The following is a 27,142-nucleotide window of genomic DNA, read 5'->3' on the forward strand; positions in this document are numbered from 1 at the left end:
AACAACTATCGATACGGAAGTCTGTAGTTGACGCGATAATCGATGTATATCTTTAGTAAGTTTTATGCATAACCTCAACTAAACGCAGACAACTTATGCAAACATTTAGTATTTATGATGACAATCAATGGTGACATACGACGTTATTGCAATGAATAAATTAAAGTACAGTTTATTCACATAATCGTCATTTGTTTTCATCTGTATGTTTGTTATTCTGTATGTAAACACAATAGACAGAAACAAATGATTCTGATCCCTGTGATATTCTTAATTCGCAATTTATATGTTTATTCATTATTATAATTGTATTTTTATTCCTCATTGTCATTGTTTTTTATTTACAAAATTTTATTTACAAACATTCCTTAAATTGGATATTGTTTTGAATATGAATATCGCATTCGTATTTGGCAGAAATTACAAAAAAAAATACATTAATATATTTAAAAAAATATATTAACCATTTGCACTCGGCCGATTTGAAGCGTCCACTCGAGCGGCCTAGTTCAGTTAGTCTCAGCATAGCATTCGGTTGAAACAGTCTTGGCAGTGAGTATAGCAGTTGAAAAATTTTCGATCCCAAATATGGATCAAGATCAGATCAGCTCAAGTTCAGAAAGACGAATTCGATTTTGCGGCTTTGAACGAGGAAATTACATTGATTTCTGGCGGATTACGCCACGAAACGAACAAATCCAGTGGAGAAGATAGTGAGGAAGTAAGAGGTGTGAGAGACGACGAAAAATTTATACGAGCTTTATCTTGGCTGAAGAATTATTGAAATTGAAATGCCACCTGACAGGAACTACCTTAACAAATAGGAAGCATATAACAGTACAAATAGAAAAAACAAAATTTCGTAAGAAATCGACAGTAACATATCGCAAAAGAAATACATTAGTTTTAGTATGGAAGGACAAGAAGGTTGTCACATACTTGACCAACTGGAACAATGCAGGAATGACTCCTGTAAAACGAATTTTGGGAATTGAAGTTACCGTTTCTCAATAACAATTCTAAGAACGCCGAAAATTTTCTTGAAAATCAACATTAGCAAAAATAACAATGTCGACTTAGATGAAATAAATCCCCCAACTAACACTTATGCAAGTAATAATGACTAACTATGTAATTAGGTCATCATTCATATCTATTTTTATTTCCCATAGTGTATTCATACTATATATATATATATGCATATATATGATTTTTAAACTAAGGAAATGCTTTGAAAATGAAAAGAACAAGTTCGATACATTGCGATAAACCATATTTATTTGAATAGTAAATAGATACAATAGAGAACGCTTTTAGCAGGCCAACTTCCCATTAACGGCAGAGAACTATCAATATTTTTTTTTCTTCTAAAAGAGATGCGTATATCAATGTATAGAAGCATCATTCGTCTTCATTTTTTTTTTTTTAAATCTCTCAATAATTAATTAGGAATAATGATATAGGTAATTCGTAATCGCCTTATTAAAAACAATTAAAAGTATTACCGTACAGATAAATATTGCTAACTTGAGAACAGTTAAAATTTCCCATACATGTAATGGCATTTATAATCACTCCTTGGCCTAAAATAACAAAATGCTATGTTATAATAAGAGATTGCATTGCGACTCTTTGTATCGTGTGAGAAAATGATCGTTAGTCATCGTTTATCGGACATATCTTTTTTTTTTTCTATCATCTTTCTTCTATTCTTATGTCCGACTACTGAGCATCTTTTCATCTTTTTTTTGTTTAAATGGCATCAATATCAAAATCATCTTCGTCATCTGAATCTTCATTAACTACAGCAGGTTTCTGTTGCACAGGCGGTGATTGTTGTGGTTTTAGCGATTGTTTGGCTCTATCATCGTATTCAATCTATAACAAACGGCAAACGTATAATTTGTAGTTTGAAATCACACAAACTTATTTTTAAAATGCGAACATTTACCTCCAAATCGTCGTCTTCCTCTTCTGGTTCAGAATCCTCTTCTTCTGCTTCTTGTAACCAGGTTAAAAACGGTGCAGCTTTATCGTGAATTTCTTGGGATAAATCTTTTGATACATATTTTTTAGTCACTTTATTAGACCATTCGAACAAAGCTTTTTCTTCCAGAATATCAGCATCGTAAAAGAGCTAAGACAATAAACAAAATCAGTTAAAACGTATACTGATGATAATTACCAAACAATTACTAGTAATTCGCTTTACCTTTAGAATGCCAGGTACTTTCGGCATCAAAGCATCTTTATGGAGGGCTATCACTTGCTCGATTCCTCTAATTAAATATTTCTGTGCCTTGATATCATCGTGGGTAAAACGAAGGAGAAGTACACGATACTTTTTGGCTTGAGCAGCAATATTCTGATCGAAGAGTAGTTCGGCCAAAATCAATGGGGCTTTCGTCTTGATTTCTAGACGCTCAGCTTCTGTGATCAATTCTTTATGGTTGTCCAATTGCCCGGCATCTCGACGACATTTGACTAACTTATAAAACATATCCATCCTCTCTTTCTCAGTCTTATCGAGATCATCGCTGATAGTCATTCCTTTTGCTCCATCCGTTAAGTCTTGTAGACGAGCTCTGACCGCCTCCTCTGACACATCAACTGCCCAATTATCATCATCTCCGTCCTCGTCCGCCATCTTTTCAGGAGCCTCGACTACGATGTCGTTGGTGTTGTTATCGTTTTCCGGAGAACCAGATCGATCACCATTAGCGGTAGCGGTGGTCGTAGTGGTGGTTGTTTCACCATTCGCACGTTTCGAACGTTTCCCGCGTTTACCTTCAGTTAAAGAACTACCTTGTACAGCTGGATTCAAGCTCGGTGGATTCTTCAAGATGTAGGTGTTCAATTTATGATTGCTTTCCAGTAATCCATGGTAACCGCACGCTTTGCATCCTTGCGAGATGGTTCCTTTCTTTGAGCTAACCATTAGCTCAGTCTCGGGGTTATCGCAAGCCGGACACAGTACATATTTACGAATAAACCCATCTAAAAGATCTTGCAGTTTCGTTGCATCGTGCGAACCGTTTACAATGAATCTCTCGTTTTTGAAATCGAATTGGGTTTGCGCACCGAGCTCGCAGCCAAAGTATTTGGTAGGATACGTGGCAGGTCTTCCAATCGCTTTAGCGACGTCAACCATGTTCACGATCACGGTTTTAATGCCGTTCCCCTTACCTTCTACTTTGGCTTGGATCCGCGGCATCTTATAGCGGTAAAACGCATCGCTGACGTTACGATTTACGTTAACACTTCCCATGGTGATTGACGATGTTTCCGCCTTTTGCTCCTCGCTAAATTAATGTCCCTTCCGAGCGACAACAGCAATTTCTGACGAGACGTCGTTGTGAAAACGCGTTGCTGGCAAATGGTGATACGAGCGGTTGGAACTATCGAAAGCTATCAAGCTTCTTTCGATCGGTCACACTCTCGTTCTCCCTAGGTCTCTTCGCCGCTCTCGCTCTCCCTCTCGTTCAAGTAGGTAACGTCTTCGTCCGCGTCCTTCTGGATCTACTTTCCACGTTTCCCAGCGGCAGTTTGATTGCTGTGCAGCGACGTTGCCAGGCAATGGCTACCCGATGGTAGCTCGTTACGTGTCGAGTCAGGGTGATTTTCGTTGTCTGCGGTAACGAGTGCCGCACTACCCGCTGACACCAGTCACGTTTCTCTGAACGGCTGTAGCTTTCGATGCCTATTACTAAAAATTACAATCGGTTCAAAACTTCATCTTTACAACGAAATACAATTGCCTTATATTAAGATAAAAATTCAATTAAATTGGAAACTCCAAGACCAAGTAATTTGACTCTGAATTGTTATGATTCTCAGTGACAACAGGTAAGCGGTTAGTTGAAATTATTAGCCGAAATATTAACCTGGAAAATTTTGAGGTCCTGTGCTTAGGCAGGACTAGATGATTCAGAAATCGTTGGGTGGTATCTTGATGCAAATATTGCCTCGGTTTGGTGGGCAGAGGGGGATATTCTTCAATGATCATACACGCTGCCTGTCCGTTGCTTGTGCCCCTAAGAAAGCCTGAGTACAAGGTTGGTGTTGTTAACTCACAAGTGGTTCGTAACGAACGATTAGACCGATCGAAAGTGATGATGTTGCCGTTTAGAAATCGCTTGGACAGTGTCCTACTACCGCCGCCTTTGCTGTACACCGATCCTTTCCCTCTGGATGATATCCTGGATGTTTCTGAAATCAAACGAGAATCAATCAATGATTTATCGTCGAAGAAGATCTTATAAGACTTATTAATTTATATTTTCCACGTTTAATCGTCTGTTGTAAAAGAAAACTAATCTCGAAGTCTTTCAATTTCTTTAATTTACGCTTTATACGTACGTTTGTTCTTCTCTTCACCATTGGGAATGAAAATTATTATTTCAATAGGCATTATTAAATAGTTCGTGCATACCTAGTTCAATTTTTCTCGTACTCTTCACGAACGGAATATTTTATAACTTTAATTATTTAATTATGTACAGAATAAAAATCTTTTATCTCTCAGATTTATATAAATAATAAAATATATATAAATATTCACTCGTGAATATATTAAAGAAAAACCTGATTGAAATTCCAGGGATATTACTCCAGTTACCATCAAAGACGGCCACCAACGAACCTACTACGTTCAATCAGTCGAATCATCTCAACCCGAAGAGGACATCGCCGCGCAGACATCGAGATCACGTTTCACGATCATAGGTAAGGAATTTTTTTCTTTTTTTCCTTTCTGGGATAATTCTCTCTCTCGTCCATTCGCGTATGAGCGGCCAGAGGTTGATCGGAAGGTTCAGGCCAACTAAAATCGTTCGCAAAACGGAAACATCGGGGGATGGTTTTCAACGTGAGGCTCGTGGATCATTTGTGCGTGGGGGATTTTCTTGCTGGCCGTTCGTGAATTTTGTTTGACGCGTGTTGCAATAACATTTAACACGGTGATTTAACGATCATCCAGCCGATGCTCGGAGGTGGTCGACCATGCGAAAATCATGATAGCAAAAATCACACACGGACTTGGTCTTGCCGAAGAGAAACGTGTTCTGGCGGAGGTAATCACTAGCGAAAACGACGCCGCGAAGATCCTTGGCTGAGCATCGTCGATCGAAAATGGAACAGATGAACGACGGAGGGTAATAAAAGACGATTGAGGATGACGGGATGTCGATCCATTCGTCTGTGAACTTCTCCTGCGCGTTATGACGGTGACGGTAGATTTAATGGGAAAATTTACCATGTTAGGAGGATCTTTTAGAATGAAAATAATGGAAGATATTTTCCGTAATTTGTTTGTGTTCTTACAGATCTATATACAAGCGAGAAAAAGGACAAAAGATTATTAAATCTGGAGAGAAAGAAGAATATTACAATTAATCAATTAATTAGTATTAATATTGCATAATAAATATTAAGAAAATATTAAATATAAAGTAGAATGTATTTTTACATTTTTGGACTTACATATAGATAATCATCATCATTCAATACTCAATACGAGAAGAAAGTACATTATTATCGTATTTTAGTCATGTTGAAATTTATTTCAATAAATTATCTTAGATTGAAAAATATTACTTTCGGGCAATAATAATTTTATCACTCGTTGGTATAATTTTTATCATTATCTGAATATTCACGTAACTTTCTACCATCTCATTATGCTTTTAATACTGCAAGTCGAAAGTTCACTTAATTGTGTTCGGGGGAAAATATAAATTTGCATAAACGTCAGCAGTACAATTATTCCACAATTATACAGATTATTAATATTAATAAATTTTCTTGTACAATAATACCGAGCTCGATAATGTAGCACAAATTTTTTCTGTATACACCCGTTATAATAAATATTGCACACTCGTGTCGCAAGGTATTTCCTTTTCAAATAATAAATTGAAAAATATTATTGACGGCACAACGAAAATTTCAATTTTAATAACTATTACAGCACACGTATGTGTGGAATATTCGTGGCATATAAAAAGTACCATAAAAGATACCGAACAAATTGAAAGGTATTGAACTGGAAAATTAAATTTGGAAAATGGTCAGAGTAACGAGATAGATTATTCTGTTTTCATGCTTCATGCATGTAAATGTATATATACATCGTAAAACATTGATTGGCTTGCCATTTTGTTCGTCATTAAACAATTTCAATTTGAATTTATATAGTTTCACTTCTGATTGCAATTATCAAATTAATCAACATTCGTAATTTTTCATGGAAATTTTGTCGATTTGCAACGAATTTTGTCGATTTACGAATTTTTCAGAAAGATTCTGCTCGTTATTCCCATTTTTTTTTACACTTTCATTCTTATCACATAAATTTTATACTTTGGAAACTACTCGTCGGTAGTTCCAGCGTTAAGTAAACTGTCTAATTAAACGAGTCGTCAAATTATACGCCAAGATAATATAATTCAGCACACATTCATTCGCGTGCGGGATAACGATAATTCATCGTTGTGATATTATGGTAGGTGGTTGTTTTTTAATGAAACGAATGCTTCTATCACCGTGAATAACGCCAAGATTTCCTCGAGATCTTCTGATATACGTGTGTTAATAATACAATTCTTCTGTATAATGCATATTAACGTGACTACGATCGTATTACAGATATTACAATTTTACACGATAAACACGAACGTGTTACGTAAATCTGCTCGGCGAGCCAATCCTTTACGTATTCTAATTTTTCGAATAGCCAAATAAATTGGCCATGCGGTTTGACCCCGAAACCAGGCCACGATATTTGACATCGGTCTCGGATTTTTCCATCGCGATATATTAAATTCTCTGAATGTTCTGGATAAGTAATCTTCTTTCTTTCAGTACCATATTTATTCTTTTTCAATTTATAATAAATTTCCCTTCGAAACAAAAAGGAATCCTTCCATTTTTCTGTATGACATTTTGGATAAATATTCTGCAATTTTTTTTTTTTTTTTTTTTTTAATCCAATGATGTGATTTCTGTTTTTTATTCAAATTTTGTTCAAAAAGTTGTGATAAGTGGAAATACTTCCAACTTGAAAAGTTGTGATAAGTGGAGATGCTTCCACCTTGAAATGGGAATAACGTTTAAACGTTCTCGCGAGATTTACTTCTGATTTCGAATGGTTCGCGGATAATCCTCTTGTCACGCAAAATAAGAAACCGATGAGAAACGATTGTAGTCGCGTATTAACTGTAATATCGGCGCGATCGTTCTCGACACGAAGCCAGATAAGGCTCGCAGCTTCGTAAACACACTTCCGGTTACGTATCTACATGGTACGGCTTATAGCGCTAACTATTTTCTTCAAAAACCATGAATTCGGTCCTTTTTAAATTAAATAATTCAGAAGGACAAATAAATATTTCTGGACATTTATTTATTAAATTTTTTTCGTTAATATTTCGAAAGTTATTATCGATCCTGCATTTATTTGAAATCATTCTTTTTATTCTATATGATTTAGAAATGATGAAAAAGTCAAGAAATAATTCAGAGTAAAAGGTGATTGTTGAAAAAAAGAAACTTCCAATTAATTTCACTAATATTTCTAAGAATTACGAAGTTTTGCAACGGATGTAAACGAGAAGGGTTTGCGATTAAAGGAAAGATATCGAACAGATGTTTAATCTCAATTGGAGCGTAAGAAAGTTTCTTAGAATGTATTTTAAAGCTAAATATTATGCACACGCTGTTCGTATTACAATTGATAAGTCGTGTGAATGGAATGCATAAAATAGTTCCACAAAGAGTGTCAAGAAAGAATGTAATAGAAATTTAAATTGTTTGAAAAGATAGAGTTTCTTACGTTTAACAAAATGAACTTCAAACATGTACATTTATCTTGATAATTTTTTTTTTTTGTATTATTATGAATTCTTCTAGATATTCTCTATCGTAATTCTAAAAATCTATGAGAAAATAAATCTATTTCAAATAAATATGTTAGGATGGATAATCATCCGAAAGTGTATCAAGACATTTGCTTTGCTACAACTCTTAAACTATTATAAAAATATAAAATATTTTAAATAAATTACGCTACGATAATTACCCAAATTTCCAGAAATTAATAGGTTATTCCGTTTTCAAAAATTTTAATTCTTAATTAAGAGAATCTACATCAATTCAATATCAGTATCTATTCAATTTGAAAAAAGAAAAGAAATCAAAGCTTATAGTAGTTTTAAAAAAAATTTGTAAAACTTTGTACAGACACCTTGTACGCACAGATAAATTATTCTCCTCCTAGATTCATAAAATTATAAAAGTGGAAAACTTTCTGCTTGTAGAAAATAATTTCCATAGTTACCATAGACTGAATTGAACAAATAATAACAATTTTAATACGTAATATTTATGACAATGCTAATAATAATAATTCTTAGATTTAATACTGACTTTAAATAGTGGATATTTATGGTAAATATTGGAGTAAAAATAATTAATTTAAAACTTGAAAGGACACGAATGAAGAGTCGAAACGAACATTTCATGAAAGCCGTCAACGAGGAGTGAAGTTATTTCACCAGTGCACGCTCTAAATGCGGTGCAGGCAACATAACGCCGGCAATTTACAATGAAACATTTTATTTCGTATCGCGCAATCACGGAGAATTAATTCGCGCGTTGATTGTGCTTCCCTTCCTTTCGAAACAGATTGGCATTCGTCGAATTTTCACTTTCTTCTACGATCTACATCTAATTTGGATGTAAAGGTAGAAGTTTTCCCTCGAAAAGTAATTTTCCATCATAAAGTAATGAAATGAAATCAATATAAAGATATCAGAAACAGCAATTTCTCTGACAAACTAAAGAAAAAAATTCAGTCTTGAAACAGTTGAAACAACTAAAGAAACGAAAATAGAAAAAGAGGAAATAAATGAACGACATCGATGTGACAGGGAGGAAATGGTTGTCGAGTAATATTTTTCTGGGATTTGATCGATCTGGGCGGGGTTGTAATGGTTTCGACAGCTCAACGAAATCTCATTATGTAAAATAACGTAATCCATTATACAGTCGCAGTATTGTTTGCTACTGTAATCGTCAAGGATGATTGATTCACGTTTCGATAGATAAGAAATAATTATAAATCACTATTATCAAAGAAATTGTTTCTCCTCTCTATTCATCCTGTCAGAAAGTAGCATCGCAATTTTCATGAAACAGTGTGTTTTTGGAAAAAGAGAAAAGATTTCTTTTAAATTCTTTTCTCTTTAATAGAAGCCTACTTTAACGTTAGAGCTACTCTGACCTGGAATGTATAAATATACTTTGCTAAATATAATTTGTTATAAATATATTTAGTGTGACATTATTGTAAGTTATGTTGTAATTTATTATAAAACGCAATTAAAACGACATGATTAAAATAAATATTACAGTTATATAGGCCAGGAGGTTGTTCCACGGTTAGCTGAGGAGAGGAGGTGAAACTTCTTGAAAATTTTGTGTATTAAAATTTTGTTTACTGGTAGTATGTTAAACTGAAAATTGTCTTGAAATCTGGCTGTAGATGAATATAAATATCAATTATAAAGTCATGTGTCATAATAAGAGCACAATACAGAAGAGTAAATTTATGGCAGAGTAATTAATTAGAAAATTGGAAATTAGAAATTAAAAAAACGCCCATATATTTTTAGTCGGACTGAAAGAGCAGAACGTTTGAAATTTTCACATCATTTCGACAGGCTTGATAGCTCCAGTGTTGAGCTGCCTTTCAGTGGTATGTACAATGGCAGGAAAATTGATTTCACTGGGTCAATGGACTCTAGGAGAAGTATTTCAATGTGTGATGGTATATACATACATACGTACATATACCTACATACATATGGATTTGCATTTTCTAAGAGAAGTTGTGATTGTCGTACACAAAGCAAAGTGATTGTGGCAGAGCTTAGCATCGTTGTCATCACGACGAGCAACAATGTTGAAATGTGAAATTAAAATGCCAACTCTCTAAATAACAAGTTGCAACGATGATTGAAATCTAAAATTGTAGTGGGGAAGTTGCTACGACGGAAGAGAAACTAAAAATTATCATAGCAGATTACGATACACAAACTACAGTGATAAACTACGTAAAAACGTAGAGAAAATGATTTTAAAGAATTAGATAAGAACTGTATTTATCTGGAAAACAAAATTACATGCCTCTATTTTGAAACATAGTGCTTTAACGTGCAAGATATAACATTCATTTTGCGAAGTTTAGCACAATTTCTTCAAATTAAAAATCTCGTCACCTTTTTCTATTCAAAGTTTGCAATTATCATATAAAAATAAAAGATTGATGTAATTTTTACATTGTAATTCGCGTGATATTGTTATTAACATAATATTACTAATATTTGTATTAAATATTAATTATAAACATGTAAAAAATGAAATTCAGTCTCTGCAATTTGATAATATATAAAAAAAAACCCGATATGAACAAATTCAACTTCAAGTGCATCGATAATTTATAAGATAAATAATCGTTGTTCTAAATGATTTTAATGTTCGACATCAAGTAATTACAATCGTATACACATGCATTTATAACCAGGAAACTGTATGACTGATCTACAAAATCGTATTAAATTCGTACAAACTGCAAACCAAACGTGATAATCTACATATATTCTAATTTCAAATTGATATTTATCAATGATAATATTTATATAAATTCTGCAATCAACACGAACTATAGATGAACGAAAAATAATAAAAATAAAATACCATCAACTTTTATTCTTATTCAATATAAAGCATAACAATACAAACAATACAAAACGACGAAATATAACAAATTTTTCATTCATACGTAACAAAAAATTGAAAAATATTCCAGACACGATTTCAATGTTTCATATTTTCCGTTCCGATTTTCCAATATTTGATACAAAGCACCATAAATATCAATTAAAAAAAGGAAAACAAATATTTTTTTTACACTGAAGAGCATAACTGTGTCACTAACGATGAAAAATTGTTGAAATTTCATAGAAAGAGAAAAGAAAGGATTTATTTTTATTCCGGGGGATTACAAACATTCAAACATCATTAAGAGCATTGAAAAATTTTCTCGCTTTGCTTACTCGCATAAATAAAATCATCTTTGAAAACAAACTGAGGAGGCCTTACGCTTTAAAATGAGACCAAGAACAATTTAAAATATCGAGAATTTTTCATAATTTTTCAACTACGCTCTTCGCTACACATATAGTATAACTGATGAGAAAATAAGACGATAAATACAATAAATTTTCCATCATATTTATCGAAAAATTTACACGGTAGGTCTGATATCGGATCGGAGAAACTTGTTGATAGATAAAAATCTAAAAAAAAGAAAAATATGTTGTCTGAGCAAAATCCTAAGTGCCTCGATATTGAATGTGGCTTCTGTGCACTTTATCAACGGTCTCCCTTAAATTATTCAGGTTCTCACGTATATCAAGCGATCCGGTGTCCAGCACGCGGGCATAAAATAACGGCTTCGAATTCTAACCGCGATACTTCGTATCAATAACCGTTTATCAATACGCCAATCGAGCTGTTAAACTACCTTCTCTCTCCGTCCCAATATACTTTCAATATGGAATGAGAATTTCGTGCATGCACGCGGGGAATCGCAACTATTCCAATTACACTCTGCTCAGACGAACGCTAAATTACGGTGGTATAATTTCGGTCGTTGGAGAGTTATACCTGCATAGTGAATTTATTAGAAAATTCAAGATATAAGAATGGAAAGAATACATATAGTCCGCAAAAATGAAATCAAATATGAAATATTTAAAGTAAAATTAAAAAGTGGTGTAATTTTGTTTGGAAGATAATAGCTAAAATGTATAGAATTGTGATAATATAATTTTATTTGGATAGCCAAAAAGATTGCAAATGTTTAATTGTAATCGGATTTACACGTGCAATAAAGTGCGATGCACGCAGGATAAATCGACCAAATAAAGAGAAGCCAGATATTTTAACTCGAGAGAAATAGCTCAAAGGGATGGTCACGTTCACCCACTTCTTTCGGCCCGCACCCCTAGTGGCAATTGTTTATTCCCGAGGCTATCAGTCGGCGAACCAAAAGACACCTCGATCAAAAGAGGTCAATAAAAATATCGCGAATCCTCACACCGATAGCTCAGCATTCGTGATTTTTAAAGGAGCAAAACAGGAAAAGACAGACGACTGTATTTTGAAAGAATTACTAAGAATTTTGATCGACGTTTAGTCTATCTGCCACAGTCCCTAAATTTTTATATTTCAATCTTACACTCAGTTTAATTTCAAAATATTTATTAGTAAGAAGTTTTTTCTATATTTTGTTTAAACTTGAGAGTTTCTTTTTAACTTTAGAGAAATGTAGGTCGGAAATGACTGAAGAGCACAACAGTTAAATGAATACTATAAAATATTCCAACGAATATTCAATCGTTAATAACGCTGTGAAGAAAATATTATATAATATTTTTGAAACATTTTCAAACTATGTATTTTAATGAAAACGTTGTCATCATGTATAGAACAATGTTAACTATAAATGTTATCTATAATGTAGAATAATATAAAATAATGTTGACTATAAATGTTATCTATTATTACAGCGTTTCACGCACACTGACAATGATTCTTTTGTACTTTTCTCAAATACAAAATTCAACACTGTTTTTAACCCAAGAGACAATGAAACATTAGATGTAGCAATTTTCATTTACGTGATAACTATAATCAACATGTAGCATTTAAACTCCATTTCTGAACGACGACGACTAAGGCTATCATTAAAATTATTACATACACACACACACATACACACACACAATAATTAAAGCACGAGTGTCCGATAACTCGAATTTCCTGGATTTTCCTTGATATTTTTATTCATCGAGACTCTCTCGGAGCTCAAGATTTTGTCAAGAGCTTGAAGCTTCAAGTCGTGTCGAAATGATTCGAATTTGATTCAAATGCAGATTCAAAGTATCTTGGATTCCGTCACTGTCGCGAAAACCACTCCCAATAATGCCATGACAAAATGAAATCCACTCTGGATGACGATGTTCGATAAGACGAATAATCTGACGGTATCGCGTCAGATGAATCTTGCGGTGGAACACGGAGATTGAAATAGTCGGTGCCACACGGTCACGTTGCATCGTGTCACAGAGTGCGCAAAGAGGCCACGTCAATGCATGTTACGTTGGCTCGTAGAAGGTGGCACTCGAGTGGAGAAGAGACCCGGAAGATCTTCGATGAATGGAAACCACGACGGTGATTAGCTGCGGTAATCGCAGCGGCCTCGCTGTTTCGAGATTACACATTTCGAATTGGCTGGATGAAGGTTCGTAATGATTTCGAAGAATCTGGGTAGACAGAGGTTTATCCTCAAATAGCGAGTACAACAGTGACAGTTTATTTTTTTTTACATGAAAGTAATTTTTCTTTTATTAGATATTTTAGATTTTCATGTATTATAAAGTAATAAATATGTGTACAAGTGTTATACAAGTAATTAGGAGAGTTTCACTGTAAATTTTAAGATTTCAACCACTTGCGCTGGCAACTGATTGCGGACCATAACGAGCGACCAAAACCGTATACAATAATTCGTCGCTTTCTTTTTTCGAACTCGTCGGTATGTTATCACTGGATAAGAAATTATTGAGAAGTAATAAATTTACTATTTGCCTATTTTGTTTTATATTTAAATATACTTTAAACTGAGGAAATATTGCAATTTTGGGACAAAAAATTCTCGACTCACGTCTCGATGGCACGTCATTCCAGCGCAAGGGGTTAAAGGAATCTGATCAAAAAATTTCTTCGAAATTCAGAGAACGAAAGAGAATGATTGAAAGATTGCTACGATCGTCAGTGCATCGCCATGTGAATAGAATTTCTCGAAATCGTTTGCGAAGGATCAACAAAATTAAAGAGATTACGAAACGAGTTAATATATTCGGAGAAAGTGAGAAAAGAAGTAGTAAAATTTACTCGTAACCACTCGATCACTGAACACAATTCAATCTTTGATTGCTCTCCGGTTCGTACGACCGAGAATCGGTACGACACAATGCGCAAAGAGGCCACGTCAACGCACGCTGCACCGCTCAAAAGATCTCGGATCAATGAACGAAAAGCTGCCACGACAGCAATTACGACTCCACGTTCCAAAGCACCCACAGTATGCCATGCATTCAACCCCTTTTATCAAAATCCGTCGGATTCAACCTTCTCCGGCATTCCAAATCACCAAAATCCGATTCTAACGCACCTTATGTCAGAGGCGAACGAGAAGATTGAAACTCCAATTTGAAAAAGTCACTTTACCCTCTCTTTGGTGGCAGATGCCACCAAATCAAATCTGACTTCCGTACGTATGAAACTATGGAATTCAACTTTTTCACATTTGACAGAGAATCGCTACTCTGATTGGAAAGCATCAAGAAAACGCGAATTTTAGCCTCTGAAGAAACCAAATCAAGCCTGACCTCTTTGGACTTCGAATTCAACTTTGTCACTTCTAGCCAAGACACTCTAAACGATCAAACTCAACTGTCTCTCACTGAATCCGAATCTCAGATCGCCGATTACTGGAGAGGAAGTCCATCTGTGAAGTCCAAGAAAACAAAAAAAAAAAAAAAAAAAAAAAAAAAAAAAAAAAAAAAAAAAGAAAAAAAAATCCAAGAAAATCACCTTGTGTTCCGAAAGATATCGAACTTTCGACGTTTCACCACCGAAATGATCCAGTTATTCGAATGATGCCGAGAAAGAAGCATCGAGAAGGAAGATCCCTCCTTGCAGAGAGGCGACGAGGCAACCTAAGCTTCCAGAAACGAGTATCGAACGGGCGCGGAGGCGTTAGCAAGGCCTGGAAGATCTTTACCTGCTCGGTACAGACGCATAAGTCGTGATTTGCGACCGTGGCTGCAGCTGCTGGTGGTCGGGTCGTCCCTATATCTTCCTCGAGACTCTCGCCAGAGGCAGAGGGAGAGCTAGATCGAGGAAGAGAGTGTTTTGTTTCTTTTTCTTTTTCGAAACTGGCCGGTTTTCCGCTCGGTAGCTCGGAAAAAGAAACGCCCGACGATCCCTTGTCGTTGAGTCTCGCGGTTAAACGGTCTGTTCAAGTCCCTCGTTACGATCGAGCAGATGATTATTATGTTATACTGTGGATTTTCGGATATACTACTCGTTACGACACGACGTATTGCGGATGACACGCGGTGTTGGACAGGGTGGCTCTCTGCCGGCTGCCGTAACTCGAGTCATCCTCGTCGTGCGCGTTCGCTCGCTCGCGGCACCCGGATCGGCCTGACGAGGCGCGCAAGCGTTCTCCGGCCGAGGATACGCCGTATATTGATCGGAACTTGCCCCGATCTGGACGTAACGAACCCCGACGAGGAATTTCTGTTACGATTACGCGCGTCAGGCAAGGTCAGACCTCGACGATCCTTCGCCACGAGGGCCCACGATCGTGAGTCGAGCTTCCTGATGTCGCCTCGCGTGTTTCCACTGACTGGCAGGAGGCCCGTGGCGAGAGAATCGGTCAATTCGAACGTGTGAGAAACGCAGTACGATACTTTCTTTCTTTCCTTTTTTTTTTTTTTTTGTCGCATACAAAGATTTCTAAAGATTCGTCGTGTAACTTTTAATTGATTTAGATTTTGAGAATGTGTTCGCGTCGTAGAATGTTGGAGGACCGAGTATTTTTAGGTTACGTCGAGGTCAGATCTCTTGGACTTGAACATCAGACTCCCCTACCTTCCAACTGATATAATTTGGAAAATTGTCCGGTCAAAATGTGAGGGATGAGGAAGAGAATTTCTGAATTAAATCGAGATATGTATTCCAGAAATAAGTTCCTCAGAGCTGGAACTTATGGAACTGGACAAAACAGGAGGATTAGAATATTAGAATATGGAATCTGATGTTTCATGTCATATAGTAAAATAAAACCACCATAGAATAATAGAAGATTAAGGCTCTCGAAAGTTAGGCTCCGAAACGTAGCGAGTGTGAAGATTGGTCTATTGATCGATCCTATGGGGTGCATTATGTGGCATTAGTTGGTCTGTTGAGGAGGTTGAATTGCAATCGATAGTACCGTAGTTTCGATTGAACAAGAAATAGGTTTGAAGTTAGATTGGGTCTTGGTTAGATCTTAGAATAAGTTAATTAGTTTCTCCTACAAGCTAATTAGCGTTTGAGATTTACTTAAATCAAAATCTACTGTAAGATTATATTTTTAGTTGGAAATTATATCGATTTTTGATAGTGTGATATATCAAGATATATGACAAACAAATTATGACAAACGAAGTATTGTTAGATGAGAAAGATTCAATTTTCTCTGAAGTATCTGAGTGATTAAAATGTCCAATAGACGTGTCAAAAAAGACCGATCAAGTTACGATGAGTAATATCATGCTGTTGATTTAGTGTAGGATAGCTTCACGATCAAATTCGATAAGCGCAGTATGTTTTCTCAACCATAGTATAGAATTCATGGAAACAGTAATATTTCATCACGATAATATATTATACAGAACACGCTTTCCACTTGATTAATATGCAAACTACAACAGAATTAACATGTGAATATAAAACAAATGTAGAGAACTAGATCCATGATCTAGAAAAAATTTTAATCAGTAAAGGAAAATAAAATTTTTATCAATTTTAACTTCTTTTTTTCTTATCATTTATCAATTCATTAATTTCATCAAACCTTGATTAGTATGTAGAATCTTCTCTGGAATATAAAATATCACCCAAGAATTCAAATTTTATTCAACTATACATTTATGTATAAATAAAATAAAACGCAATTCATCCTTTCTTTCTTCGAAAAGAAAGATTATTATACACATCCACTAGAAAAAAGAAAAATACGTAGAAGGCAATATGTGTAATAGAATACGTGTGATTACTACACGTGAAAATTGAATTCGGTTACAATTGTATAAAATTCTAATAATAACTTTCATAGATTTTGTAGTTGTATATTTGTACTTTAGTAGTTTATATTTATGAGGCACAATGTATAATTGAATGATTGATGAAATGCTTTGATCGATAGAATTCGTATAATAACGAAGTAATCTCTGGACAAATCTAATTACCGCGATCCTTGGTCGCCAGGACTACTACGTTTCCTTCCCTCGAATAGAGGGGAAACGTTAGCCGCTTGTATTGATTAGAACTAACCGGCTGATTAAAGCTCGACAAACAGTGACGAGAATTCCTTGCTCCAGTAAATTGTGGATCTAAAGGAAAGTTGGATTTCTATTACGATAAGAAAACACTGCGTAGCCTCCTTTTCATAATGGTGGCGTAAACGTATCAACCGCTTTGCATATTCATTGAACAACGGTCTATAAGGGAAATGTACAATTCAGAAACGAGAAATTGAAACTCGTATTGAATTTGTTGCAGTCTATTTGATCATAAGATCGTCGTTTTATGACGTTCAATTAAGTTAAATCTCGCAGAGATTAAACTAACTCTAACTAACAGAAAGATAAATTGAAAAATGCCCGAAATATCCCTGAATCAATTTACTTAAATTATTGATAACCAATGTGTAAATGTTTGTTTTAAAAATTTCAAAAATCTCTCTAGGAAGACGTACGAAGAAGCTCAAACTGAAGATGTTTGATCTTAAGAATTTTTGAATCAATTCCAGTGGGATCGTCGAGAAGGATAAAACTGAAAATTTCAAAGAATAGAAGATTAATCAATTAAATTCTTCAAAGATTCTCCTTTGGAAATATTTCATTTCAAGAATCTCTAAATCGACCTCTTCGTAATTACGAAACTTTCTTGTAACCTTCTTTTTCTCAATATTCGTTTCTCACAGACTGTGAATCGTACTCACGTGGAAATGTAATTACAGAGATGTACTATAAGGTACGAAAAAATTCTTGAGAATCCTCCAAGAATATCAAAACACAAGTAATACAATAATATAATAAATAATATAATAAAATAAAAAAAAATAAAGTAATACAATAATATAATAAAATAAAAAAATAAAGTAATACAATAATATAATAAGTGAGAATACCTCAAAATATAAGTAATATTTGCATCAACCTATTCGCGATAATAAAAAAAAAAAAAAAAAAAAAAATAAAAAAAAAAAAAAAAAAAAAAAAAAAAAATAATAAAACTCAAATCAATCTACCAAACCCTACAAAAATATTTCCAGAAAATACCAAGGAATCTCTATCGTTCGTTGTCCTATTAGCAATTGTCAAATAATAACAAGAGGAAAGGAACATAATTACTGAAAATGTCCGTCAACGAGTCAATTTTAGTATCTTTGCGAAAGGTTACCGCGTGTTTTCGTGCAACAGATCACACGGCTATGCATTCTGCAAACCGTTTATTATCCAGCGAACTGACGGATAATGCATTATGCATTTTCTGGTGACGATCGATCTTTCACGGGTATGTTTCGGGCAAGGCTAGATCGTACGCGACGCGTCGCGTAAAGACGTATTGCGGCCGAGACAGATCCACGGCGATAAAACACGGCATGCAGCTCCTTATGCAAATTCCGTCCGCTTCGACCTGCAACGCCGCTCGAACGTTTCATTATCGGTGATACGGTTTTGCCAGTTACGTTGTGCGTGAGTTTAGGCGTGCGATTGCAATTCACGTCGAGGACACGCAATAATTGCAAATTAACATCGAAATGATCAAAAGGAGGAGTTCCTTATTGGAAAAGTAGGGAGGCAAAACGAGAAGAACGTTGCATAGTCTCATAGTGAAAGTATACGTACACTTTGGAAAAATTTTGGAAAGTTCATCAGATTTAGTAAAATATTTTTCTTCGTAAGATTGCGTTTATTGATAAATTTAAAATTGTTTAATATGCAATAACAATATATAATATGAAATGATTGATCAACGTTCGTATTTACATAAGAATTTTATGATGAAGATCAAATTTGCACTAAAATCGACGAAAATATTGACAGTGTTTATTTACTCTTTAAACTTTAATTTCATCATTTATGATTGCACTGGCTGGATTAATTAGTTTATATATTTACTGAATTGATTGGTTGTATACAGAATGACTCATATCTGTTTGACACGACGGTACAGTAGTCTATAGTTGGCATTCAATTGTATAAAATAATTAATTGTTTTGCAAAATATCACGGATTACTTTATTCATAGCATTTATTCGACGTAATAAGCCACCATTGAGATCGTCAAATATTTTTTGGTATTGGCAAATGCAAAATATTTACAACTTTGAAGAATTGTCTAGAATTGTGCAAACTGTTTCTGCACTTTTTGTACATTTCAATGTTAACAGCAATGAAACATGATTTATTCGTACAGTTATCTCTGGAAATGCGCCGTTGCATCAAACGAATCGATCATTCCTATCGTTTTAGGTAGTTTTAGTGCTCTTGCTCGCAACTCTCCGCTAATTGCAATCTCGAAGGGGTAGAACAATCGTTATAAGATGTAGATGCAAGCCTTGGCCACTCCAACTCTACAGTTGCAGTTATTTTGCGCGTTGAGCTATAGCGTTGTGCGATTGCATCGTGAATTGTGTAACGTGTTTACAAAATGATATATAAAACGTTTTACCCTACATGTACATGGAGATTTGTGCAAAATGGATTACGACTAACGTTCTAGTTATACCGAGCAAACTGTGTAAACCGTACATACTATAAACAACTATAAACGCGAGCTGTATAGTAATACGTGAAGAATAATCCACGTAAGTTGGATTACATAGTGTTAGTTCGTGCTTCTAGAGTAAACTGTGTAACATATTCTGTTTATTACAGGATGATTCACATACGGCGTTCCATTGTAATTGCAGGAAATTGCAATATTATTTTGTATCAACAATCATACTTTGTATAAATGTTTCAAGTCGCAGGATATCATCCTGTTTTTTTTTTTTTTTTTTTAGAAGTAAAGTGTCGTTTAAAGAATCGGTAATTATGTAAAATAGTTTACATGAAATATCAAACAGTATATTACTAAGAAGATCATCGATCGAAGGAACAGATTACCGTTACTAGTGCACAACTAGAAAATAAATAAAAATAAATATAAGATTCTTGGAGAAGAAGGTCGATCGTCGAGAAGACAGGAAGTAGGCGTGACGTGGAGACTGCATCGATCAAGTGGCTGCAATTTCTAGCATCCCCGAAAATGACGCAACGAAATATAGCTTTATGCTAATTCCTACGTTCACATGGAACTTCCGGTGCGCCATGTACAGCGTGTGAACTATTTTTGAACAGCGCGCTACATATATCGCGGGGCAAGGTCAGACTTTCCGTTTCTTTCTCACGATTCTAACATTAGAAACGTTGACCGCCTTTCCACATGCGTATCATGTTCCATAAACAAATTTTTAACTTCTATAATTTTTTTTTTTTTTTTTTTTTTTTTTTTTTAATAACTCAAAATTCGATCTTGTTCGTTAGAGAATATGAAAAATATTTGAGGATTGAAAATTGATATTTACGACCGTCTGTTCGACACCTGTGCCTGGAATGTCGTTGCAATCCGCATAATTTATGCGAATCTTATCTGCCAGACGATTTTATTCTTGCAACACGAATTTAATTTATTACAAGTTTTGATTTCGGTCGAGTGCCACATGGAATTTGTAAATAAATGTTATAATAGCTACAATTTATATAATAATTATAACATATCTTTAGAACAAATTTATGATAGATACAGTTTCCAACGAATAATACAACTTGCACTATATTTTGTTTCATTAAAGAAATGTAATAAGAAACCTTCATTTAGGTTTTATGAAGTAAAGTAAAATATAGAAGGAGTATCTTTCGCATAATTATAAACAACATATTGTACAAATTGTACAAATTTAATCGTACATTTCGTAATAAATAAAATAGTAGAGCCAAATATTTCTGAATATTAAAATATAATTAAAATATCAAAATTTATGAAAACTCTCTCTCTTTTTCGCGGGCTACAAGTGTTTCTTTCAAACAAGTTCCACTTGAAACTCTCGAAACATGAATAAGAATATTCCGCAGCCAAATATATCACTCCAAAACGAATTTCCACCTGGAACTTTCTAAATATGAATAAGAATACTTTACAGCCAAATGTTTCGTTCCAGAACGAATTCCTTATCATTCCTATTCGTGCAATGGTATTTCTTTCAGTCAAATGTAAATTTACGACTAAAATATCAATGCAGAATTTTTATCAACGCTGAATCCACGTGCAAATTTCTCGGATGTTCTCTGCCCGACTGCCAGAATGACAATTCTTTATGTAATCTCTAAATGCAAATGCCCTCAACTCCGTATAAAATTTGCATTGCGAAACTTTGTTCCTTTGCCCTATCGTGCTGACTTAACGAAGAAAGAAAAAAACGTGAAGAAGAGTTCCAAAGAAACTGAACAGACGGAAAAAAAATTCGAATATAGTAAATTTGAGTATAACCAGTGTGTATATATCATTTTTTATACTGATCGCGAGTGAGCCAAAAAGTAAAAACGTAATATGAAAATGCGTTTTAAGAATTAGAGAAAGATATTGAATAGATGAAAATTTGATACAACGAGATTGAATATAAACGATACATACGTATGTATTTTTTTTTTTTTAAACTAATGGTGAGTCCACGCAAATCACGGTCAAGAAAAAACAGAGGAGAGAGAGAGAGAGGGAAGGACAAGTTTTATGAATAGGACGAGACGTACCAATTTTATTCCATCTCGCATCTAAACTCGACTGATATTCAAATCACGAATTCCTTACATTTTAATGCTTGACTCTTCCATGATTGAAATTTCTGTTTCACAAATTATTAATTTACATTATAATACACGGAGGACTCGAAACACAATAAATAATACCATATAACTCTTACTGCATGAAATATTCAATCTCGCTACAAAAATCTGAGATATTTTAAGAAAATGGTCGTAAATCTAGAAAGAACGTGGGGAGGAATGGAAAATTCGAATCGATGGATCATAGTTCAGAGCTTAAGGGTGGCAATAAAAGACAGAAAGAGGATCAACGAAAATGGAGCTGTGTGATAACACGGGATACGAACTTGATCGATTGTAATGGGTAACGCAAAAAAAAGGGGAGGGAGGGGGAAGGCGAACAATGCGAATTCGAGGTACAGGAAAATTCCTGCGATTAATAACGATCCTGAAGGATCGTGTTTGATCTACAGAAATGATTTACATATAAAGAATTAATTCTACTTCTCTCAGATTTTTCACTTGTTGCGTGACAAAAGGGAAAAGAACACTTACGTTTTAATAAATCTTGTCTTCTTTTTTAAAATAGCTCTCAAAAAGATTTGAGGAGAGAATAACTTAAGAAAAACATGTAATCGCTGCGCTAGTTTTGTTATATTTTATATTTTTTACAACTGTATTAACCTTAAGAAATCGTAGAAATTTATTTGTTGAATAGAAAGCAAAGAGTAAGAACAAGGTTCGACTTCAGCCAGAGAAAGGGCGAATTATCACAATTTAAGGGGCAAAACATAACATTTGAGAGCAAGCTGCTTGATAAATGGTCTAATTATCTGCTCGTCGATCCTCGATGACCGTTTCCCTTCGAGTGGAAGTCGTTCACATCGACCTTCCAGAGGCTCTCGAATAAGTACGATTCGCGAGATTATTGAACCCGATTCGAACAAGAAAACGAAATCACAGACATTGTCGCCTTGACCAAACGCGTAGGTCTATCATGTGCGTATTTATGAGTAAACAAATGAATAAAACATATAATTTAATTGAGAGCTAATTACAAGTCAAAATTGTAAAAATTAGAAATAAATAGTATCTGAATCTCGCGCTTTTACTCGAAGATTTTTATTCTTAAGTTATTAACTCATTAGCGGTCTTAAAGCGATTTTTCATTCATAATCCTTTTCAATCAATTCTCACGATCATGAGTTTTGTCTAATATTGTATAACAATATTCATTACGCTAGTAATGTTCAATATATTGTTTCATAATTATTCTTGTCCTTACATATTAACAAAAGTTTCCTTACAAAATTCTAAAAAGCTTTCCCACTACTGATAGAAACTAAGTACTGATTTATTTGTTGCGTTATCATCGCTGCGTCATTGTTTACCAGTCGCTTGAAAAATACAACAATTCTTTCCTCATTTACCGAGTCGTGTTTCCCTAAAAATATCTCAAGTTCGAGTAGAAAACTTTCTTAAAACGTTTTACGAGTGTAAAACTTTCTTAAAACGTCGAAAATTTTTTTCGTTCGTTGAGGTCTCGAGATAAGATCAGAGATCGATCGAAATATAAAATTTCAAGAATTTTCGCAGCGAAATTAATTTATGGTTGAAGAGTACTGGTTGACGATCTCGAAGCTCGGCCATTTGAGAACCGCGGTCGCATGGAGTGAAACTGATTAAGAGGTATTATTTTGCATCGCTATCGAGCAGGCTATGCACGCTTAAGGGTCAGAACAGGCCATCTTAAGTCACAGATAAATGGAAAAAATAAGGCAAGCGAACGCGAAGGGAGGGAAAGGTCGAATTACTCGAGTCTGTTCGAGGAATCTGTTTCGAAACCAGACATTTCGTGTGCCGATGATCGAACGATGGAAGAAAGTTGAACCGATACATGTGTATGTAGATAGAAATACATTTTCATCGAATAGCTGAAGAAAATGCACGATTCGAAACCGATAAATCAAAAGTTTTCTGTTTCTTTTATTCACGAATAAAATAAAGAAAAGACTATAGAAGTAATTTTATTACTGTTTATTATATCTCTTATCTACAATTTTTAAATATAAATTTTTATATAAATTTATAATAAATATAGATAGTGACAAAGATAAATAAAGTTTTCCAACTTTTTGCGATAAAAGATGGTGAGATTCTTTTTTTATGATAAAAAGAAAATCAAAGTCAAACAACTTCAGCTGGAAACAGTTTGCTTTTTATTGCTAATAACATTAGAGTCGAGGTCACTTTGATATTCCTATGAATAAATCAATAGAAGTCGAACAGAATAACATAAATGTTGCACAACAGAGAATATAATACGAATAGCGGTTATGTTATCTGTCCTAAACATGACAATTTTGAACTTTCACAGTGAAAAAGTAACGATATCTTCAAAGCAACAGAAAAAGCAAATATGCTTTTAAAAAGGAGAAGAAGGAGACAATTTATATGAATAATTAACTGTCCGTCGCAGTAATTTATTTTGGATTTATTTAATTTGTAGTCCATTTAATTCTCCAATTAGAAAGATGATTCACTTTGATCTTTATTGGTTAACTTTTCTAATAAACTGCCACTTGGTAATAAACCAATGGTTTAGCATTTAATAAACAGTTCATATTTGATTTTTTTCAACCAATAATTATACACATCAGTTTAAATATACAAACATATTTATAGAAATGAAGAATTACGAAAACAACTTAAGTCCGAATTAAAATGAAAGTCATGAAATCAAAATGTAAATATTGTAAGAAGCCGAATATCGAATCAAGAATAACCTTACGCAGTCATTTGCCTAATCGATACACAGGTATCCTTCATTTGATTTCGAGAGTGTGGCACGTTTCGAAGTATCAATTATCTGCGATATTGTAAATAAATGCATTAAAACTTAAATAAAATGACATTCGCGTATTAAAAATGATACATTATTCATAAAATATAGGAAAATTATTTAAATTTTTTAGATACAAGACGTTACAAATTTATTTCAAAATCGCAAAGTGTTATTCGTTACTTTTCATAATCAATTTCTCTTTCTAGCTAATTTTTAATCTTATCGATCTATTCGAATTTTGAAATTTGACGAACGTAACGCAAACGTCGCAGCCAGGTAAATACTTCCAGTTCAACCGCAAGAAATGAAAATAGAAAGCGTCATTGATCGCGAATCGCGAGCGACAAGTATCGTTACAGATAAAGACCTCTTGTTAAATTACACTAGTTTTAGATAAATCACGGAATTTGAGAAAGAAATTATCAACGGCCAACGCGAGAATAGAAGAGATAGGAATAATATCGGAATGGTAAATTTTCAACACGTATTTTTTATTTGCTCGATGTTCGAGGAAAAAAATTCCACTAGTCAATACACGACGATATTGATATCCTAAAATGACAAGAATTAATTCGAGAAATACAGATACTACAAACACGACATAATAGAAAAAATAAAGAGATTTAGTATGTACAAAATACAAGAAATAAAGGAAACAAAGAAATTTCTCCAATCTTCATCCGCCAATAAAAAAAGGAACGAGCGAGGTTACTCGAAAATTTAATCTATTTTAAGAAACTCGATGGCACACTTCATCGAACCTCGATCGGTGAACATTTGATGCACAAACGCACAAAAATAATGGCTTTATATCGAGGAAACATGGTCGATCGTGATAAGCGAACAAAGTACGCCGATTCGATGCAAACAACAATGAATGGTTTGAATCAATATTAACATATTGTATTATAGCACTTCCATTCAAACTCAACAACGATACATAACGATACCAACCAGCGGCGATGCTAAAATTTAAATGTATGCTTCGTTACGCGCCGGTTAAGATAAAGAATATATTTTTCTTCTTTTTATTATAATTGCTAATCGACAGATGACGCTGCACTTTTACAAACTATACGGAAATGGAACATTCAAATGTAACAATAAAATGTTAGGAACAAATGGACAATGTTCCTTTCTGCTATCTTTATTCTTTTGAACATTAAACTTGAACATGATGGTTCCAGCATTTCTCAATTTTCTCGACAATTTCAACGTCGCCTCATTTGTTATGCATACGTACCTCCGGATCGTACGTATATAAAAATCATGATTCATCAAAATATCATGTTATGTGCACGTTATTGCGATCTCGTGGTTCACTCGAGCGACGAAACCGTCCGTTTCGGTGCGTTCAATAATCCGGTAAGCGATATCGATCCAACGTTACGTCGTTGGGACATGAAAGGCAATGAACAGGAACGACGTGAAAAAGACAAAGACAAAGCGCATATGTGCCGTGTGCTTATGAAACAAGACGTATAAACGAAAAGAGACGCGGATGTAGACGGAGTTCGATTTCCGTATAAATCAAACTGTTAGCGTATCGTGCACGTTCTTATGTCCAAAATGGCTGGTCGCTAAAATTAGCGTCAGAGGCATACGAAACAATACCAGATAGGACATCGCTGATTACTACCATGCCCTGATTCCACTCACCTTGACGTCGAAGAAAAGTCATATAAAATGGTATCGCCCTGCTGGACGGCCGCCTTCTAGCGTGAAAATTGAACGGGTGTTCGTAGATGTATCGAGACAGATGGATCGCCCTGTCGGGTGCACCCCAGTGTCTCGTTTTACGTCTTTCTACGATGTCGGGCCTATGAAAGTTGGTCGTTGAAACGGTCAGTCGCGTAGACGTGATACCGTAACGATACTTCTGCTTGCTCTCTATCCCTTTTCTCGATAACAAGTATCCCTGTCGTCAAATGAGTCGGTTCTCCGCAAGGTTTACGTGCTTTGCGTAACTTTTTTATCGCTTAAAACGTGCACACGAAACGTTCCGGCTTCTGAGACGGCTACTGCCTGAATACAACTGCAAACGATCCTCGAAAGCAGGGCCGTAAACGTGACTCGCGATTCCCTGCGACTGATAGCGGTACCCCTACCTAATGACCTCATCAACGAATTGAGTCGGAAGAGGTAAATAAAACCACGTGATCGAAACTAGAGGAAACAGGGTCGAATCACAATTGAATTTAAATGGCAAACGATTTGAATAACGGAAAACTAAAAGACGATTCTTTTAATAGGAGGGAATGTAAATTCTATGTTAAATATAGATTTAAAGATTATAAACGCTGAAATTGTTTACTTTTGGGTTACTGTAAGAGAAATTTAAATTTGTAAGTATGAATTTAGACCATAACATTATAACGTATCAGTTGTTATAATACACAAGGTGTGGCACATCGTATGGCACGACCAGACAGGGAGTTGATTTTCGTACAAAATTGAATTGACGATATAAAATAAAATAATTAAAACTTTAGTTTCGAGGAAACTATATTTAAAAATTTATCGAATA

General features: G+C 34.6%; 2 protein-coding genes across 3 annotated transcripts; both read right to left on the reverse strand.

Annotated features, from left to right (window-relative positions):
• Positions 1-1,256: 1,256 nt before the first annotated feature.
• LOC122527937 (eukaryotic translation initiation factor 5) lies at positions 1,257-3,268 on the reverse strand. The gene is made up of 3 exons (XM_043652545.1): positions 2,213-3,268; positions 1,952-2,137; positions 1,257-1,878 (listed from the first exon to the last, which is right to left on the reverse strand). The coding sequence occupies exons 1-3, from the start codon at positions 3,266-3,268 to the stop codon at positions 1,753-1,755; spliced, it is 1,368 nt and encodes a 455-aa protein (XP_043508480.1). The 3' UTR covers positions 1,257-1,752.
• Positions 3,269-3,460: 192 nt separating this feature from the next.
• Positions 3,461-26,653, reverse strand: LOC122527941. 2 transcript variants are annotated; one of them, XM_043652552.1, is made up of 3 exons: positions 26,275-26,653; positions 3,885-4,209; positions 3,461-3,706 (listed from the first exon to the last, which is right to left on the reverse strand). In XM_043652552.1, the coding sequence occupies exons 1-3, from the start codon at positions 26,294-26,296 to the stop codon at positions 3,667-3,669; spliced, it is 387 nt and encodes a 128-aa protein (XP_043508487.1). In that variant the 5' UTR covers positions 26,297-26,653; the 3' UTR covers positions 3,461-3,666. The 2 variants fall into 2 exon arrangements, with proteins under 2 accessions (XP_043508487.1, XP_043508488.1); XM_043652553.1 differs by lacking the exon at positions 26,275-26,653 and adding an exon at positions 14,912-15,301.
• Between the last annotated feature and the right edge of the window lie 489 nt (positions 26,654-27,142).

Source organism: Frieseomelitta varia, unplaced genomic scaffold, assembly GCF_011392965.1.
Source record: "Frieseomelitta varia isolate USP_RPSP 00005682 unplaced genomic scaffold, Fvar_1.2 scaffold_24, whole genome shotgun sequence".
Taxonomy (NCBI): Eukaryota; Metazoa; Arthropoda; class Insecta; order Hymenoptera; family Apidae; genus Frieseomelitta; species Frieseomelitta varia.

Excerpts from the sequence above, each read along its gene's own strand:
- LOC122527937 (XM_043652545.1), bottom strand. The coding sequence starts at position 3,268 with ATGGGAAGTGTTAACGTAAATCGTAACGTCAGCGATGCGTTTTACCGC. Across the intron at positions 2,138-2,212 it reads AAGTACCTGGCATTCTAAAG|CTCTTTTACGATGCTGATAT; the intron begins GTAAAGCGAATT and ends TTATTGTCTTAG. Across the intron at positions 1,879-1,951 it reads AGGAAGACGACGATTTGGAG|ATTGAATACGATGATAGAGC; the intron begins GTAAATGTTCGC and ends CGTTTGTTATAG.
- LOC122527941 (XM_043652552.1), bottom strand. The coding sequence starts at position 26,296 with ATGACTTTTCTTCGACGTCAAG. Across the intron at positions 4,210-26,274 it reads GACTTTTCTTCGACGTCAAG|AAACATCCAGGATATCATCC; the intron begins GTGAGTGGAATC and ends GTTTGATTTCAG. Across the intron at positions 3,707-3,884 it reads AGGACCTCAAAATTTTCCAG|TAATAGGCATCGAAAGCTAC; the intron begins GTTAATATTTCG and ends TGTAATTTTTAG.